The sequence below is a fragment of the Eptesicus fuscus genome, chromosome 7 (genome assembly GCF_027574615.1).
Source record: "Eptesicus fuscus isolate TK198812 chromosome 7, DD_ASM_mEF_20220401, whole genome shotgun sequence".
Lineage (NCBI taxonomy): Eukaryota > Metazoa > Chordata > Mammalia > Chiroptera > Vespertilionidae > Eptesicus > Eptesicus fuscus.
This window is the reverse complement of record NC_072479.1, coordinates 74,352,542-74,371,650: the sequence shown is the minus strand read 5'-3', so window position 1 is coordinate 74,371,650 and position 19,109 is coordinate 74,352,542. Positions and strand designations below refer to the sequence as shown.

Sequence of the window (19,109 nt, the reverse complement as noted above, 5' to 3'; positions counted from 1 at the left end):
TCATATCAGACTTCTTCCATGCTGTCTATATTTTAACATGTTTAAAAACACAAGTTTTCTTGATAAAGATTAGTCATATGATGTGTAGATGTTTCTTTAAAACTATCCTTACTGTTAAGTCCCTAGGCTCCTCTATAATGTACTTGAAAGGCACACTTAAACACATGGCAACTATCCCCAGCAGATGAATTACATGCAACTAAGATTCTTCCGTGACTTAGCAAGCTAACCTATTTTTTAGTGTAGGGGGAAAGGAGCAGGACTGAAGAACCTGTGAGTAAAACTGATGGATTTTTGTTTTATCTCTTTTTTTCTTTGTCAGTTATTGAGAAGTGCACTAATGATAGCAAATAGTTCAATGGTAGGCAAATTAAAAAGAGACTGGATAATTAACAATCGAGGTAACTTTCCCTTGAAGGATCATGTTACATATTCTTTCAAAGAAATGAACGGATGATTTAAGGATTGCTATAATCCAGTGAATCATCAACTAATTATTCATAATGTCTGCCTTTCTATGGCCACCTTTCACAGTTGAAACCAAAGAAAAGTCCTTACACCTCTGGTGTATAGCGGTTCACAATGAAAATTTAATAAATAAAAAATGAAAAAGGTATATAATGATGAACAGAGGCCCTGAAAGTAACAAAGCAACTATTATAGAATGCACTAGTACACATACAATGAAATGTCTTGTGTTGAACAGCAAAAATTATTGAACAATCAAGGTGAGTTGCCACCACTATGGAAAGGTGAATCCAGAAAATTTGAATACAAAATAATATTGAATGTAAACTATAATTAAAAAGGAAAATTAAAAAAAAAGAAAATGTAAAGTCAAATTAATTTGGAAAACAAGTTGTCCAGAATGAGTAACAGAGAAATGAGTAATGAGAAAAACATAAATTAATGTGCTTCTTGAGAACCTCAAATCTAAGTCATAGTATACTGAAGATATGCATGTGTGTATAATATATATTCTTTATGTACAGAGTATGTGTTTAAGACTTATTGCTGAAAGAGCTCTTTACATTTCAGACCCAAATCTCTTACTTTATACATGAAGGGACTCAGGCATAAAGATATGGAATACTTAATTTTATGAAATGGGATAAAATTTACAAAGTTTCCATCATTCCACTTCTGAAAGGTATTATTTTGGGGTTCTGTGTCCCAATAAAATGTTAGCATACGAACTGGTTTTCATACTGTTGTATACAGAACATTACGATCCCAGGGAGGTGCCTCAGGGACCACAGGGAAAGAGGGAAGAAGAAGAATGGTATAATGGGAATCGCTGCCTCCTCTTCCACTTGGGCAGGTCTGCTTTTATCCATTTCATACATTGGGACTCTGCCCAAGATTTCATTTCAAAAAGAATCCTCTGCTGAATAAAGTTTGCAAATCCTTATAACTCACCAAGGTAGGGCTACTGTATGAAATGGCCTTTCTCCACAGCTTCGAATCTGTCATGGTGGTCTTCTAATTTGTTCTCAACTTGTGGGAGTATCTGATGAGCCTCTATGAATCTCTCCGCAGAAAACATGACGGCGGAACACATTTTTTCACCAAATTTAATAGATTCCTGGGCTTCCTGAAATCCATTCACAGATTCTGGGTTAATAACATCAACTCTAAAAGCTTTACTGAGAGAATTTAAATAAGAAACTTCGGTTCAAAAAAAAAAAAAAGAATTTGGGATTAATATTAGAGTATGTTTGGAAAAGATGATTTTTTTTTTTTTTAGCATAGCATAACTTGTAGGACCAGTTTATCCTGCCTACTAAAAAAACAATATGTCCTTTTGAACAAACTTCAAGAACTACCTATTTTTGCTGGCCATGATATTTTGCTGTTCTTTTGTTTCATTCAATGAATATTTATTTAAACAGTAAATACACTGTGCTGGAGCAAATGTAAGTGAATGGTTTACAATATTTCCTTTAGGAGCCAACTGTTTGAGGATATGAATCGTTTTTAATACTTAGTGTATTTTACAACTTAACCCCTTTTTACCAGTTCTACACACACACACCCTCTTACTCTCTGCTGGAATAAGTATCCATTTGACTTACCATGTCTGCTTTAGGCCTGGCTGACTGAGGCCTGGGAAGAGTATTTAAGCTGCTTTCATACATGCCGGGACTGTGAGGTTCAATCAGAGGACAGTAGGGATGTGCAGGGATAGCGGGACTGTGGCACCAAGGGCTACGATTCATGAAAAGAGCTGGTGGGATTTCTTTTTCTCTGTAAAAGGAAAATTAAACCCAAATTGAACTAAAAAGGCATTTCATGCAGTGGCATTAGTAAAGAAAGCTCAGTTAAAGACAGACATGTTTTAAGACAAAACAATATGGCTTTTCTAGACCTCGTGGGCAGCACTGTCATCACAACCTCAGAAGCATTTGCCCACAAGCGAGTAACAAATCTGCACCTTCAGTCACAGCCAGCTCTTGACCCAAGATAAAGCTCCTGGATGTGGCACTTCTCCCTTCACCTCCACACTGCTAAAGATGCGGTGATGACTTCATCTCTTCACCCTCCACAGCTCTGCCTCTAACAGCAGTGCCATCGGAAAGTGAAATGGCCAGGGGGGCGGGGGCGAGGGGTGGTAGGGGTGGGTCTCCGTTGCCTATGGGAAATTGCCAGCCTTTATTGTACCACGAGTGTTTTGTTTGTTCTTTAAAATGTATTCTTATTGATTTTAGAGAGGAAGGGAGAGGGAGAGAGAGAGAGAAACATCAATGATGAGAGAGAATCATTTATCGGTTGCCTCCTGCACATTTCCAACTGGGGATCAAGCCTGCAACCTGGACATGTGCTCTTGACCAGAATCAAACCCGGGCACCCGGGCCGATGCTCTATCCACTGAGCCAAACCAGCTAAGGCTGTTCCATGAGTGTTTTTATGTTTTAAAACTATTAAGGGTTGTATGGTCCTATTAAAAATAGATTTTTTTTGGACATTATTGATTTACCTATTCATCATATATTTACCTATCACCTAGGTATTCCTCCCTGCTCAATTACCAATTGTGGGAAGGGCTCTATTAAAACACACACAACAACAACAACAAGAAACCCACACACACATAAAAGAGCAACTTTTACCTCTTAAGAAAAACCGGAATTTGTTCCATCTGGTAGTTTGCGATATCAGTATCAGATTGATGAAGTGTTTCTTTAGCTGTAGTTGTAGCTTTTGGCCAATGAAACATGTGCTTTTGAGATGCTGCATTTACTACTGAGCTTCTGTGAAATTCAATGTCAGTCTCTAATTTCTCCCATGCTTGCTTCCAGTGAATAGGAGTGCACCAGGCAACGGCCTAACAGAAATGATTCATTAATATCAAATACTATGGGAGTTAGATTTAAAAAAAAATTTTTGTTTATTGATTTCAGAGAGGAAGGAAGAGGGAGAGAGAGATAGAAACATCAATGATGAGAGGGAATCATTGATCGGCTGCCTCCTGCTTGCCCCCACCCAACTGGGGATCGAGCCCAAAACTCAAGCATATGCCCTGACTGGGAATCCAGCCTCCTAGTTCATAGGTCGATGCTCAACCACTGAGCCATGATGGTTGGGCAGGAGTTAGATTTTTAAAAAAATGTCATGGACTTATTGCAATAAAATTTCAAAGTCGACTGTATAATATCACTTACCTATTGTGCATGGATTAGTGAAACATCATAAGAATGTAGCAAGATATCCTGGCCTTAGTTTCCAATTCTGAAAATCACAAGTTGCATATCCTCAGGCCAGTAGTTACTTGTTATGTACCTGAGTCCTCCGACAAAATAAGGAGGCTGGTAGTAGGGAACTGCTATATGAGGGCGTTCTGAGATTTAGTTAAGATACTAAGTAAAAAGTAGTTATCTATACTAATAAAAGGGTAATATGCTAATTAGACAGGGAGACCTTCCAGACATCCTTCTGGACAAAGCCATGGTGGCAGGGCAGAGCCAGAGGTGGTTAGGGGCGATCAGGCTGGTGGGGGCGGGAGGGGGGGGCGAGGGGCAGGGGGAGAGCAGTTGGGGGTGAGCAGGCCAGCAGGCAGAGTGGTTAGGGGCGATCAGGCAGGCAGGCAGTTGAACGGTTAGGAGTCAGCAGTCCCAGATTGTGAGAGGGATGTCCGACTGCCAATTTAGGCCCAATCCCTCAGTCCTAAATCGGCAGTCGGACATCCCCCAAGGGGTCTCAGATCGGAGAGGGTGCAGGCCGGGCTGAGGGATACCCCTCCCCCCATTCACAAATTTCATGCACAGGTCACTAGTCAATATATATAAAAGCCTAAGCGACTGTCACGACTGAATGACCGGTCAACTGGTCACTATGATGTGCACTGACCACCAGGGAGCAGACGCTCAATGCAGGAGCTGTCCCTGGTGGTCAGTGCGCTCCCACAGCCAACCTCCCACCACCGTCCAACCTCCTGCAGTCCCTCCCCCTGGCCAGCCAGCCCCAATAATCGGCCCCGATCGGGACTAGGTGAGACAGCCCCAATTGGCCCTAACTGCTGGCCAGGCCGAGGGACTCCACCCATGCACACATTCGTGCACTGGACCTCTAATAATAATAAGTTAAAATGCTAACTATTTAAGACTATAATTTGACATGGGAAAATGGGCAGTAGAACCAGAGGCCAGAGACAGGAGAGGATACCACATTCTCCAGGGTAGATACCAAATGAGACTATTAAGGGGACCCATGAACATTAAATCTGGAGTTTGTTTTGTTTTCTTTTTAAATATATTTTATTGATTTTTTACAGAGAGGAAGGGAAAGGGATAGAGAGTTAGAAACATCGATGAGAGAGAAACATCAATCAGCTGCCTCCTGCACATCCCCCACAGGGGATGTGCCCGCAACCAAGGTACATGCCCTTGACCGGAATCGAACCCGGGACCCTTCAGTACGCAGACCGACGCTCTATCCACTGAGCCAAACCGGTTTCGGCTGTTTTGTTTTCTTAAATATGTGGAATGTATACAACATATATGTGCAAATTTTTTTTCAGGAAAATCATTTGTAGGAACTTACAATTATGTCTGTATTCAACATGAGAAAGTTAAACACTGAAATGTGCCCTAATAGTCTACTTGTTCTTTTAATCTGTTTTTAGTTCATTAAATTAGAAGTTTTGGCTTATGCTGCTCTGGTCTTTTTCACTGCTAGGGGTTCAGGAATCTGGAGAAGGGGCTGCGTATAAATGAATAAACCAGACAAGAAATATAAATTTGGGAGGCAGGGGGAGCCAGGGAAGGCTCCACTTTCTAGTGAAGTGGGCTCTCTGAATCTCCGGACCCACGGCTGTTTATTTGCTGGAAAACACATTGGCCCTTTAGGAATGCAAACAGGTAAAGGCTGATAAACAGGAAAAGATGATCAGGTTAGGGGAAGTGCCTACAGCTGTTGCAGTTCTTCAGCCCTGCTGAAGCCCCAAGGTCCATCAGCCTTCTGATGAACTTCTTGCATAATTATGACCTGCTGGAATTTGCCATCAGCAATGCTGTTACAATTGAAAAATCGATTTGATTGATTGGATTGCACTGATTGGATTGGCAAATTAACTAGACATAAAAGCAATGTCAGGCAAGTTCAGGTCGGTTAAGCCAATGGCAGAGAAAGGGAAAGATAAAATCTTTTCTAAAAAGTTCAATTTCATGGATCACAACAGGAAAACTCCACTTTTGCTTCAGGTAATCAATTAGGGATTCTCCTCTTTCAGTAGCTCACAGACATTTTTGTTTAAAATACATTATGATTTTGTTTTAGTGCATCTCCCTCAATTAGATTGTAAGATTTTTTTAGACAAGAGCAATATTTTATTTCTCTCTATACTATAGGGACTTAAAGATATTTGATGACAATGATCCTATATAATAAAGAGATAATATGCTAATTAGACCAAACAGCAGAATGACTGTCCAGATGACCTTCCAGATGAAGCCAGGGTTGTGAGGGCTGAGGCAGCTGCGGCTGCAAGGGCCAAGCCCTTTGCACAAATTTTGTGCATCAGGCCTCTATTAATGTGATAAAATAAAATAATTACATTGCTGGAATGTTGGCATATGAACTTTGTAGGCTATTTTTAGTGCAATAGAAAAATTATTGGAGTTGGAATGTCTGTTTTTATTTTAGCTCTGCCATTTTACCAATCATGTGACCTTGAGCAAGCCATTTAATTTTCCAAGCCCCATTTTCCTCCTTTGTAAATACTTAAACAGTGTGAGAATCAAACAGGATAATGCACAAATATACAGCCCTTCAGCGAGCTTCTACAACATAGCAGCAGTCTGTCCCTTATCTGAATCTCTAATGCAAAACAATGTATTGGGAAGATTCCAGCACTGCATAAATATAAAGTACCTATTAATTTATTTTTTTAGAGAGGGAGAGGGAGAGAGAGATAGAAACATCAATAATGAGAGAGAATCATTGATTGACTGCCTCCTGCATGCCTCCCACTGGGGATCAAGCCTGCAACCTAGGCATGTTCCCTGAAAGGAATTAAACCATGACCTCCTGATTCATAGGTCAGCGCTCAATAGAGCCAGGCTGGCTGGGACCTATTAAAATTTTTTTACATACAATATAGAGGCTACAAATCCTATAGAATGACAATGTAACTGGTGAAAAAAAGTATCTAGCTCTGTTTAAAAATCAATAGACTCACAGAATCTTAGTAATTATATTGCAAAGCCCTTATCCTATATAATAAAGAGGTAATATGTAAATTGACTCTCACTCTGTCACACCATCACAAGATGGCTGTGCCCACAGCATAGGCAGGGTTCCTGCAATGAGCCATAACGAGCGATCACCAGGGACCTTAGGCTGCGTGACACTGGGCTGGGGCGGGGGACCTGAGGCTGCATCCCCTGCCCAGTGGGGCTTCGAGGGGGACCTCAGGCTGTGCCCCCCACCCCAGCGTCGGGTTGGGGGACCTCAGGCCACACCTCTTGCCCTGGTGCTGGGCTGGGGGACCTAAGGCTGTGCCCCTGGCCCAGTGGGGTTGATGGGGGATGTCAGGCTGTGACCCTCACCCAGTGGGGCTTGATGGGGGACCTCAGACCGCACCCCCCGCCCTGGGCTGGGGGACCTGAGGCTGCGCCCCTTGCCCTGGCACTGGGCTGGGGGATCTGAGGCTGTGCCCCCCGCCCAGTGGGGCTTGACAAGGGTGGGGCTGGCCGGGTCTGGGTCTTGCACGATTTTGAGATGCATGTAGGTGGGCGGGGACTTGACTCTGGGTCCCGCAGCATGCCCCAGACTCTGACAGGAGGAAGATTTTCATATACATTTTACTAATTTTCTTTCATCTCTGACATTTCTTTTCAGAGAAAGGGCAAATAGCAATATGAAAATATTTCCTCTAATTAATTCCCTTTTAATGTGCATGAATTTCGTGCACTGGGCCACTATTATTATATATTAGAAAATAGAATAAAAATTACATAGTTAACTCAGGGTAGAACAGAACTAAATCTACCTTTATATTACAGCACATGATTTGTTAATTGAATATTAACCAATAGAGGCTTGGTGCATGAAATTCATGCTTGGGTAGTGTCCCTAGGCCTGGCTGGCAATCAGGGCCAATCTGTAGGGCAACCAGCGAGGCGATCAGGAGGCCCCCCGCTGGCACCCCCCCCCCCTTGGCTGGCTTGGGGCCTGCAGGCTGGGGACAGCTTCTGCATTGAGCATCTGTCCCCTGGTGGTCAGTGCACATCATAGTGACCAGTCATTCTACTGGTTGTACTGCCATTCAGTTGATTTGCATATTAGGCTTTTATTATGTAAAATGGACATATTAGTGATGTCTGTCATACTTTATTTTAGGTTTATTTTTTTAATGACTCATGATCAGTAATAAAACTTTTGCTCAAGTCCAGAAATAGTACCTATCTAATTTGTATGATTGGCTATTGCTTTAGGCCAGTGATGGCGAACCTATGACACACATGTCAGCACTGGCATGCGTAGCCATTTCTGATGACATGCGGCCGCTGAGGCGGCCACATGCCGAGGATGAAACATTTGCTGCTCCTGAGGATGAAACATTTGCAAAATAATGTTTTTTCCTCGAAGTGACACACTACCCGAGTTATGCTCAGTTTTTTGGCGAAGTTTGACACACCAAGCTCAAAAGGTTGCCCATCACTGCTTTAGGCAAAAGATTGGAGGCTCTGTAACTTTTTTCGTAACACGTGGGTTATTTTCTTTATGCAAGTTATAAAAATAGAAATCAATTTGAGTCATGACAAAACCTTGGGTCTCTCTGCGTTTTAGCAGGTCTATGGGAATGTAGCAACCCATCTTTGCAAGGAAAATCTGTCAGAGGGCTGCAGATAGGGAGGTCAGCATCCCTGAGGTGAGAAGAGAAGTAAATGTGTTGTTAAAAAGAGGGGTGAGAGACCTCTATGCTTGCATTAGGGTTTTAGGTTGACATAAAGTCACATTTCAGTGTATTGAATGGAAATATTTTTTATTTGAATTAACAAGGATGAGGGCTGAGGAGGAGTAGGATTTAATTGGTAAAAAGGGGAGGAAAGAGCAGGTGCAAAGGCCCTGTAGCTTGAGGGAGCAAGGAAATACTGGAAAGGAAAAGAAGGCCAGTGTGTTTTGAGAAGGGAGCACGGAAAAGCATGGGGAGTGGTGAGTTAGGGAGGAGGAGAGGGACAAGACCACTATGGTTCAGGTCAGCTGGGTGAACTCTCTCCTGCAGATGCAAAACGAGTGCTTTCTCCCACACTGATGCTTTTCTCCACGCTTCCCTTTACAGAGCTATTATCTTTAACGTGGCTATTGCACTCTGTGCACATACTTCCATCAAAGCATTGTTTCACTGTACTGCAATTATTTATTGTTACATATCAATTTCTACTATTGGACTCCGATTTTCTGAGGCCAGGAATAGTTATTCAATAGTTATGCTCTTCCCCCTGACCGCCCCCGCTCCCAATCCCCTGCACCTAGCACAATGCCTGGCAGATACTAAATATATGCAAATACTTCCTGTATGATTCAGTCAGATTCACTCTTTCACTGGCAAACAAAGTATTTATGTTTACATCCCCCTGCGGGAAGGGTCTGATTCCATGTGAGCGAAGTAGTTTAAACCACATAATGAAAGAGTCTAAATTTGAAGTCTAATTCAGTTTCAGGGCATGACAATTCACCAAATTAAAAAAAAAAATGTTTAATTTAGGATCTATCTGGTTCAACTGTCAGTGCCTGGAACCGTGTGTCTACAAGGTAGGAACCCCAGGTTGTTTGCAGAGTAGCTAAATAGGTCGATAAATGTAATGAAAGGTTTGAGACAAGAATTCCTTAATCCTAATCTGGGTTTTGTTAATGATATCTTACGAGACTGAGAAAATAACTTAGCTTTATTTTCACAATCAGTGAAAATTATTAGACATATTATACAATTCAGTTTGAGCCCACAAAAATTTCTAACGATTAAATGAGTGAAGGCTGCAAAATTTTTCTCATGAGTGTTTTCTTCATCTAACAACAACTGCTTGTTCTCACAGGAAGACATTAACCAGTTAATTGCCACGATATTTTGAAAATGTCTGCCGCTTGCGTCTATAGACGCTAATGATGTACAAATTGTTAAATGACTCTTAATACATTAGCAAGTCTATGTCATCAGGCATAATCTAGAAAGAAGAAACTCAGAAATAGGTTTTAATCAACATATTATGTGGATTAGTAGTTGTATGACATAGTAAATTAGACTGGGTCTAAGAAAAAAAGGCAGGTATTTTTTTAAAATCTAAAGAATCCTATATAATAAAAGCCTAATATGCTAAGTGTCTGCTCAACCACTCACATGACGTGCACTGACCACCAGGGGGCAGACACTCTGACCAGTAGGTTAGCTTGCTGCTGGGGTCCAGCCAATCAGGACTGAGCCAGAAGGGCCAGACATGGCCTGGAGCCTCCCCCGGCTGGCCAACCTCCCGCATCCCTCCCCAGCCCTGATTGTGCACTGGTTGGGTCCCTTAGACTGGCCTGCACCCTCTTGCTTTCTGGGACTTCTCAGGCGATGTCAGAGAGCTGGTTTTGGCCCAATCCTGCAGGCCAGGATGAGGGACCCCACTGGTGCACGGATTTATGCACCTAGCCTCTAGTAGTTTTATAAAAGAAGTAATTTTTTTTTTTTTTTGGTAAAAAAAAAGATACCTTGCTTTACTATTAGTCCTTAGGTATGTACTTATGCTAATATTATACCAAGGAAAGAGGTAGTGTGAAAATATAAAATTGTCCAATATTCAGTTAGTTACTAAGCTATTACTAATACACATAATTTTATAGTGAATATAGTATACAGACAAATTAGATTGTAGTTTGTTTCATTAGAATGCTATTTCTTGAGAGCAGATGTCCTCTGGTATTACAACCCTTAGAATAGAGAAGAATCTCAACAAACATTTGAAAAATCCATAAATGGATAGAGAGGGCCTATACAGAGTTTCTTCCTTTCTTATCCTGCTCTTCATGCTAAATACCACAAATAAAATCCATCCTTCACTCTGAAATCTGAAGTAGCTTCAAATGTGGGATATCAAAATCCTTTTTGCCAAGGATAAGCAACTCTTTGGCACATTAGCACCGGGGAGAGGGTGCTGTTGGTTTGCTGATTTCTTATGACAGTCAGTGATGGTTCTATCCAAGATTTAGGGATGGGAAAATAATTGAGCGAGCTAAATAGACAAGGAGAACATAAGGAGGCGACCCATTTAAAAAGCATTGTTAACAACCAGACACTGACCTCACCATTAGGTTTGCACAGGATGGTTGTACAATGTGGGCTTGTTGTAAACTTCTCTTTTTCCTTCCAAAGAAAATCTGATGGTGGCTGATGCTTTCCTTCAGATGCTGCCGTCCAGACCTGTAAGAAAATAGTTTGTTAATTTAAAATGTCATTGGAGTTCAACAGTTTTGTAAATGTCAGAGGGTGATTGCAATGTTATCTTTCTCAACATGAGATCTTAAAATGTAATGAGTATATAATATATAGTGCCAAGCAGTGCAACACTGTATGTGGTTTAAAGGAAAGCACAAGAAAGAGGAAAAACCCTCCAGTATCAACTAGTTATCTGTTCTCTAGGCAAACACTCTCTTAACTTTTCTTTTAAAGATTATGTTTGCTTGATTTTATGAACTTAGGGATTTCGTTTTAATAGTTAAGTCATAAAAGCACGAGGTATTCTACAACAAATTGAAGAAAGCTATGGAAGTTTAACTATGGGTATTAACTTACACACAGAGATGGACAACGTGGCTCAGTTAGCCACCACCAACGAAGCACCCCATTTTACGTAGAGAGTGAGTGATGAAGAAACCACTGGTGCTGAGCCGCAATCTGACCTGGGTAAGTGAGATTTTCCTGTACAATTTTAGTTTGTAGTATTGATATCTTATACTCACTGTTACCGTGGAATTGGCCTGCATTGTGATATTAGGAGGAAAATGGTACAGAGAATCTGGTTTTCCATTCATATTTTGCTGGAGAATGTGATTTCCAATCTCCAGTTCTTGGTTAGGGGAAGAGTTAATGATCTTCACAAAAAAAACATTCACTTCCGCTATTTTAATGTCTCCAAAAGCACTAGAAAAATATAAAGATTATAAGGTGCCTTCAGATAAGCGTGTCTTCAGTAGTTCACTTGAAGAGCTGAATAATAAATATGCTTTGGAAGTTATTCCTAAACTGTCTACTCTATTGGACACATTCTATGTGGAGATAGTGTATTTCCATAGCAAATGCCTTGATCTCTTAGTTCTGTTTATCTGTGCAATAAAATCATCTCTTTCCCATAAAATAAAGAAAACTTAAAAGGTGCTTTAGGTGTCGAGGTATAAGTGCCACAGGATGGTGCAATTATCATTAGTTAAATCCTACCATTCAAAAAACCACCGAGAGATGAAACTGAAATAGATAAAGAGGAAAGTTAAATATTTTAGTTTATTTCTGATAAAGTTACTGTGAAGATGACTAGCAACTGTACTCTTAAAAGAATTCAGCAAACAAAATATTATACAGAGATAAAATGGTATTTTTTCTTACTAATGTGTTAAGGGCTTAATATGTACCAGGGACCAGGCTGAACATTTATATATTAGTGTTTTTTAGAGTGTGGGTCGCAATCCCTTTGGTGGATTAGAGACATCATTTAAAAGGTGAAATATACCTCTACAATTATAATAACCAATACGTATTATGTGCCAGGCACTTTTAAAATATTATATCTACAATCTTTTTAATTACAGTTTACATTCAATATTATGTTGTATTAGTTTCAGGTGCACAGCATAGTGGTTAGACAATCATATACTTTACAAAGTGGTCCCCCTAATATTTCTGGTATCCACCTGGCACCATGCATAGTTATTACAATATTATTGACTATATTCCCTATGATGTGCTTTACAACCCCATGACTATTTTGTTAACTACCAATTTGTACTTCCAAATCCTTTTTCAGCCAACCTGTCAATCCGTCTCTCCTCTGGCAACCATCAATCTGATCTCTGTATCTATCAGTCAATGTTTCTACTTTATATGTTTTGCTCTTTAGATTCCAAATATAAGTGAATTAAATGGATTTTGTCCATTGTATATATGTACCACAACATTTTTATCTATTTGTCTATTGATGGGCACTTGGGTTGCTTCCATATCTTGGCTATTGTAAATGATGCTGCAATGATCATAGGGGTGCATATGTTCTTTCAAAATCGTGTTTTGGGTTTCCTTGACTGTATACCCAGAAGTGGAATCACGAGGTCACAAGGCAGTTCCATTTTTAATTTTTTTGAGATAACTTCATATTGCTTTCCACAGTGGCTGCACCAATATACACTCCCTCCAACAGTGTACAAGGGTTTACTCTTCTCCATAACCTCACAAACACTTGTTGCTTGTTGATTTACTGATGATAGCCATTCAGATAGTAAAAGTGATGTCTCATTGTGGTTCTAATTTGCATTTCTCTGATGATTAGTGACACTGAGCATCTTTTCATATGTCTATTGGCCATATATGTCCTCTTTGAAGAAGTGTCTATTCAAATCCTTTGCCATTTTTTGATTGGCTTGTTTGTTTCTTATTGCAAAAAAAAAAAAAACCCCAACAAACAAAATAGAAACACACTCATAGATACAGAGAACAGACTGACAATTATCAGAAAGGGGGATGGGAGCTGGGTCAAAACGGGGAAGAGATTAAGCAAAGAAAAAAACCTCATAGACACAGACAACAGTATCCAATATAATAAAATGCTAATATGCAAATCGACCGAATGGCGGAATGACCAGTCATTATGACATGCACTGACCACCAGGGGGCAAACGCTCAATGCAGGAGTTGCCCCCTGGTGGTCAGTGCACTCCCACAGGGGGAGTGCCACTCACCCAGAAGCCAGGCTCATGGCTGGTGAGCACAGCAGTGATGGCGGGAGCCTCTCTCGCCTCCACAGCAGTGCTAAGGAGCCCTTGGGGGATGTTCACCTGCTGGCTTAGGCCCTCTCCCCATGGGGTCCCAGACTGTGAGAGGGCACAGGCTGGGCTGAGGAAGTCCCCCCCCCCCAGTGCACGAATGTTGTGCACCAGGCCTCTAGTGGTGATTATGAGAGGGGAAGGGGGATGGGAGAGGTAAATAAACAGTGATGGAAGGAGACTTGACTTGGCTTGGTGAACACAATACAATATGCAGATGTTGAATTATAGAACTATACAGTATACCTGAAACCTATCTATACTAATAAAAGGGTAATATGCTAATTAGACCGGACATCTTCCAGATGTCCTCCCGGACAAAGCCACAATGGCGGGGGCCACACCAGAGGCAGTTAGGGGCAATTAAGCTTGCAAGGGAGGGCAGTTAGAGGTGACCAGGCTGGTGGGGGGGGGCAGTTAGGGGGCAATCAGGCTGGCAGGGGGAGCAGTTAGGGGGCAATCAGGCCAGCAGGGTGGAACATTTAGGGGGTGATCAGGCTGGCAGTGGGGAACATTTAGGGGGTGATCAGGCAGGCAGGCAGGCAGGCAAGCAGTTAGGAGTCAGCAGTCCCAGATTCCGAGAGGGATGTCCGACTGCCGGTTTACATCTCCTGAGGGGTCCTGGATTCAAACACGAATTTTGTGCATCAGGCCTCTAATATAATTATATTAGCCAATGTCACCCCAATAAATTCAATTTAAAAAGTCTACATTTCTCTTTCTGTATTGAACTCAAGAACCTAGTAGAAGAAAAAAAAGATACTAAGTCCACCTGAATGACTTGCCAATAATAAAGTCCCTGAATAATTGAATTGACTTTATTTGTCGGGATTGTGTATTGCTGTTTCCTCTGGCATCTTTGAAGAATTAGCATTCATTATTCAGTTTCTGAGAAAGTTATATTGATTTCTTTTAATTGCTCATAACACGAAACAGTTACATTTTATCCAATTTCTTAGATGAAATCCTGGAACAGCACAACAGATTAAAACTTTGCTTCCTACTGGCTCATTGCTCCTATTCCAATAGAAGGTATAAAATAATTAAAATAGAGTATGTACCTGGATCTAGATGGGCCCACTTCTTCAAGAATCATAGAAAAGTGCTTCCAACTTCTCCTGGTATTGAATGAGTGTGCAATAAGTTTCTTTGAGTCGCCAAACAAAGATAGGAAATAATCCTCCCCTTCCCCCATCACAGTTGGCTCAGAAGTAGGGAGGAACAGAGTCTTCTTCTTTGGAGCTGTGTAGCTCATGACTTTTTCTAAACAAATCAAAGAGGGAAGCAACAGAGAGAGAAGTAAATAACAGGATATTAAAAGAACCCAAAGCCATTATCTTTATTCTTTGCTTCTACAAAACTATATTCTTTATACATTTTATTGTCACTGTCAAACTAAATGAAGATAATTAAACACTTTAAACCAAAGGCTACAAAATAACCAGTAAGAGATTGTTTTCAGTGATACTCAATTCCTAGAGATTGTTTTAAACTCTCAATTATATCATCAGCATAATGACTATTTAACAGATTAGTAACTTGTACTAGAAGCATCCTACATTTTTGAGTAGGTAAAACATTTGAGTATCTCAAATTTGGATAAGTCATATGTAAGTACATCTTTATTCTATTTTATATTAGCTATTCTCTCCACATTCATACCCATAAATTAAATCTTCAAATGAGTCCTTTCCTACCAATGGTTAGTATTTTTGCCAGATAAAGACGTAAGTTTTCTTTCATCAACTAAAATACTTTATTAGACAGATAAAATAATGCTTAATCAGATTCTAGTATCCTCTTGGAAATAAGCTCCTTTAAAATCCTAACGCTAAGATTCAAACACAAAATAGGTTTCATAATTTTGCATAGAAAGAACCATGCAGAGTAAATGTAATAATGTAAATTCAAAGAGAAAGTAAGAGTACAGAGAGGCATGATGACAAAGTGGACAGAGGAATATGTCCGGGATTTAGACAGACTTGCAATTGTATTCCCAATCTGTCACTCACTAAGCCAACTGAGTTAAACTTTCCAATTCTCACCTTGTTAAGGTGAGGTGAGAATTGAAGGTAATGTAGATAAGTGGCTAGCAATATCTGGTATTTAGCAGGTACTCAATAAATTATAGTTATTATTATGACCCTGGGTCCAAAATTATCAACAAATTAACACAATCTAGAGTTTGATTTGTATTTGTGCATCTTTAACAAAACCAAAGTGAGGTGAAAGCTGGCAAGGATTAAACTCATAAGTTTCTAGAGAGGATTCCTCAAAGTATTTTGTTCAGAAGAAATGTTTGAAATTCAATTTGTTTATTCTCAGTCAAGTATTTACTTAATTTTTTAAAATTCCTTTGGGAATAGAGACTAGATAGCAGCCCTTTGAATAGCTCATCCTGATGGGGTGGAGGTGGGGATCTTTGTATTCTAAAAGGAAAGGAGATCTATTAATTTTTAATCCCAGTCATTATTTCTTCTGGGGAAACAGATGGAAATGAACCAAATGCAGCAAGTGGCAGCAAACTCAGACTTCCACCAACAGCAGCAGAACCTACAGTAACTGAAGGAGAAGCCTACATCCTAGCTCCCTGCTCATCTTGCCAGGGGAAGCTACTATATTTTATTTTTTTTGTTTCTTTTGCCCACTAATCGTGGGAGCATGCCCAGTCTGACCCAAATATAGAACACAACGCCATGATGATACAGTGCTAAAGGGTAGAAAATATTCCCTCCCTAGATCTAAATCTGTACTTTCACTTTTAAGCATATGGATCTGGTTATTGCTAAAGGTCAGTGTGAATTTAGGAGGCTACTTTGAAAAAAATGTATCTTAGGTGTGCAAACAATGAAGCACAGGGAATATGACAATAATGGCAGTAGGTCAAAACCCTAGATGCCTGTGTGTCAAAGGCGTAGGCAAATACCACAAACAAAATCAAGCACACAGAAGCAGCAGCCAGGCTGTAAATGTGCACAGAATGGTAGAGGGAAATGGAGGCATCAGGGTGTCCGTGTGTTTGTGTTTCCAGTTTTAAAACTTGTTAATAGATGAGTAATGGAACTATGGGCCCCGATCTAGCCCATTCTAGGAGAAGGTGCTTAGAGATATGTTCAGATTCACAACTAATTTTTATTGAGTACCTACTATGTGCTAGGTGATTTTCATAAATCCTTCATATCTACTTTAATCATCCTTAGGATAGCCCTGTGAAGTCGATATTTTAATCCCCATTTTTGCTGTTGTGGAAAATGGGACTCAGAGATTCTAAATACCTCATGTTTCACACTGTAGGGAGCAGAGGGGTAGTTTGGACCTTGGTCTTCTATTCCCAAGGACAGCGGTCCTTCTAGTAAACTATAATATACCCTCAAAGTTTCCTGTACTTGGTGAGGAGCAAATACCTGCAGCCTGGATATTGCTGAGTGCATTGTTGACACCTGTTACATACAATTTTACTTCTTCCTACCGTAGTCCTATTTTTATTTTCCTCTCCTCCAAATTCTCTGTTTTTTTCCTTTTCTCTCCACCATTTTACCTACTTTATTTTTCTTCTTTCTCTTATCTATCTGTCTTTTCCTTACCAAAGTCCTAAATCTCCTAAAGGCACAAAGTACCCAAGACATTACTTAATCTTTCTGGTAGCATTAAGAGGAAGGGCAGGCCATGTTATGCATTAGAATTTTTTAATTACCTAGCAAGTCTAGAATATGTAAGCAGTCAACCTATGAACCATGATGCTAACTCAAGGTATTTTAATTTTTTTCTTTATTGATTAAGGTATTACATATGTGTCCTTATTGCCCCATTGCCCCTCCCAACCCCCCCTCATTCCCTCACTGCCCCCCTCCAGTGTCTGTTTCCATTGGTTACTTTTATATGCATGCATACAAGTCCTTTGGTTGTTTTCTCCACCTTACCCCCACCCTCCCCTACCTTCCCTCTGAGGTTTGACGGTCTGATTAATGCTTCTCTGTCTCTGGATCTGTTTTTGTTCATCAGTTCATGTTGTTCATTATATTCCATAAATGAATGAGACCATGTGATATTTATCTTTCTCTGACTGGCTTATTTCGCTTAGCATAATGCTCTCCAGTTCCACCCATGCTGTTGCAAATGATAAGAATTTCCTTCTTTTTTCCTACAGCGTAGTATTCCATTGTGTAGATGTACCAAAGTTTTTTAATCCACTCATCTGCTGATGGGCACTTAGGCTGTTTCCAAATCTTAGCTATTGTAAATTGTGCTGCTATGAACATAGGGGTGCATATATCCTTTCTGATCACTGTTTCTAGTTTTTTGGGATATATTCCTAGAAGTGGGATCACTGGGTCAAATGGGAGTTCCATTTTTAGTTTTTTAAGGAAACTCCATACTGTTCTCCACAGTGGCTGCACCATTCTGCATTCCCACCAGCAGTGCAGGAGGGTTCCTTTTTCTCCGCATCCTCACCAACACTTGTCGTTTGTTTGTTGATTTGTTGATGATAGCCATTCTGATAGGTGTGAGATGGTACCTCATTGTCATTTTGATTTGCATCTCTCAGATGATTAGTGACTTTGAGCTTGTTTTCATATGTCTCTTCTGTCTTCTTTTGAAAAGATTCTATTTAGGTCCGTTGCCCATTTTTTGATTGGGTTGTTTATCCTCCTTTTCTTAAGTTGTATGAGTTCCCTGTAAATGTTGGAGATTAAGCCCTAATTGGTGGTAACATTGGCAAATATGTTCTCCCATTCAGGGGGATTTCTTGTTGTTCTGTTGATAGTTTCTTTTGCTGTGTAAAAGCTTTTTATTTTGATGTAGTCCCATATATTTATTTTCTCTTTAGTTTCCATTGCCCTAGGAGCTGTATAGGTGAAGAAATTGCTTCGGCATATGTCTGATATTTTGCTGCCTGTGGATTCCTCTAATATTTTTATGGTTTCCCGTCTATGTTTAAGTCCTTTATCCATTTTGAGTTTATTTTTTGTGTATGGTGTAAGTTGGTTAACTCAAGGTATTTTAATAATGGGGATGATATACTTGGCCACATACATTTATGGAACCGAAATATGATTCCAGTGTTAGGATCAATAGTGAGCATAGTCATATGACATTAAGAAATTAGCATTGTTGAACACAGATAATAAAACATCATTCTGGTTTCTAGACACACAGAAAATTTATTGAATGATATAATTTAAAAATAGTCTAAAAATAATCGGTACAGGCTTTGCTTACCCAAGTTGCTTTCTGATTGGTCCGCTGTAACTGATTTAGAAGACTTTGATCCCCTTGCTATAGCCATTCCACTAATCTCAAAGTTAGACAGATAGCAACCGAGAGGTGTTTCACTGGTTGATGACAGTGACAACGGCTGTGCTGTGCTATATGAATTTTCAGTACTTGGGAAACGTACTGAAGATGGGTGTGCCCTTGAGAAGGTGCCATTTATATTTTCTCTTCTGTGGACAAAAAAATTAGGTATAATAAACAAAGTCAACATGAATAGACCATGAGCACAAGAAGCATAAACTATCATTATTACCCAGAGTTCTGATTTTCAAAGGTATTATGCATTTAATATAAGCACAAGAACATCTTATAGCTCTAGTTTTAAG

General features: G+C 40.1%; 1 protein-coding gene across 6 annotated transcripts in view; it reads right to left on the bottom strand.

Annotated features, from left to right (window-relative positions):
- LMNTD1 (lamin tail domain containing 1) overlaps positions 1-18,892 on the bottom strand; it is a 69,631-nt gene extending 50,739 nt beyond the window's left edge. For 5 of the 6 annotated variants that reach the window (XM_054719212.1, XM_054719208.1, XM_054719210.1 and 2 more), the window contains exons 1-7: positions 18,730-18,892; positions 14,571-14,772; positions 11,440-11,620; positions 10,781-10,900; positions 3,111-3,325; positions 2,076-2,247; positions 1,420-1,594 (exon numbers count right to left, since the gene is read on the bottom strand). In XM_054719212.1, coding sequence (XP_054575187.1) covers positions 1,430-1,594; positions 2,076-2,247; positions 3,111-3,325; positions 10,781-10,900; positions 11,440-11,620; positions 14,571-14,772; positions 18,730-18,796 — 1,122 coding nt within the window. In that variant the 5' untranslated portion in view covers positions 18,797-18,892 and the 3' untranslated portion in view covers positions 1,420-1,429. The remainder of the gene's footprint in view (positions 1-1,419; positions 1,595-2,075; positions 2,248-3,110; positions 3,326-10,780; positions 10,901-11,439; positions 11,621-14,570; positions 14,773-18,729) is intronic. The other variant, XM_054719213.1, reaches the window with a different exon arrangement.
- Positions 18,893-19,109: the final 217 nt, after the last annotated feature.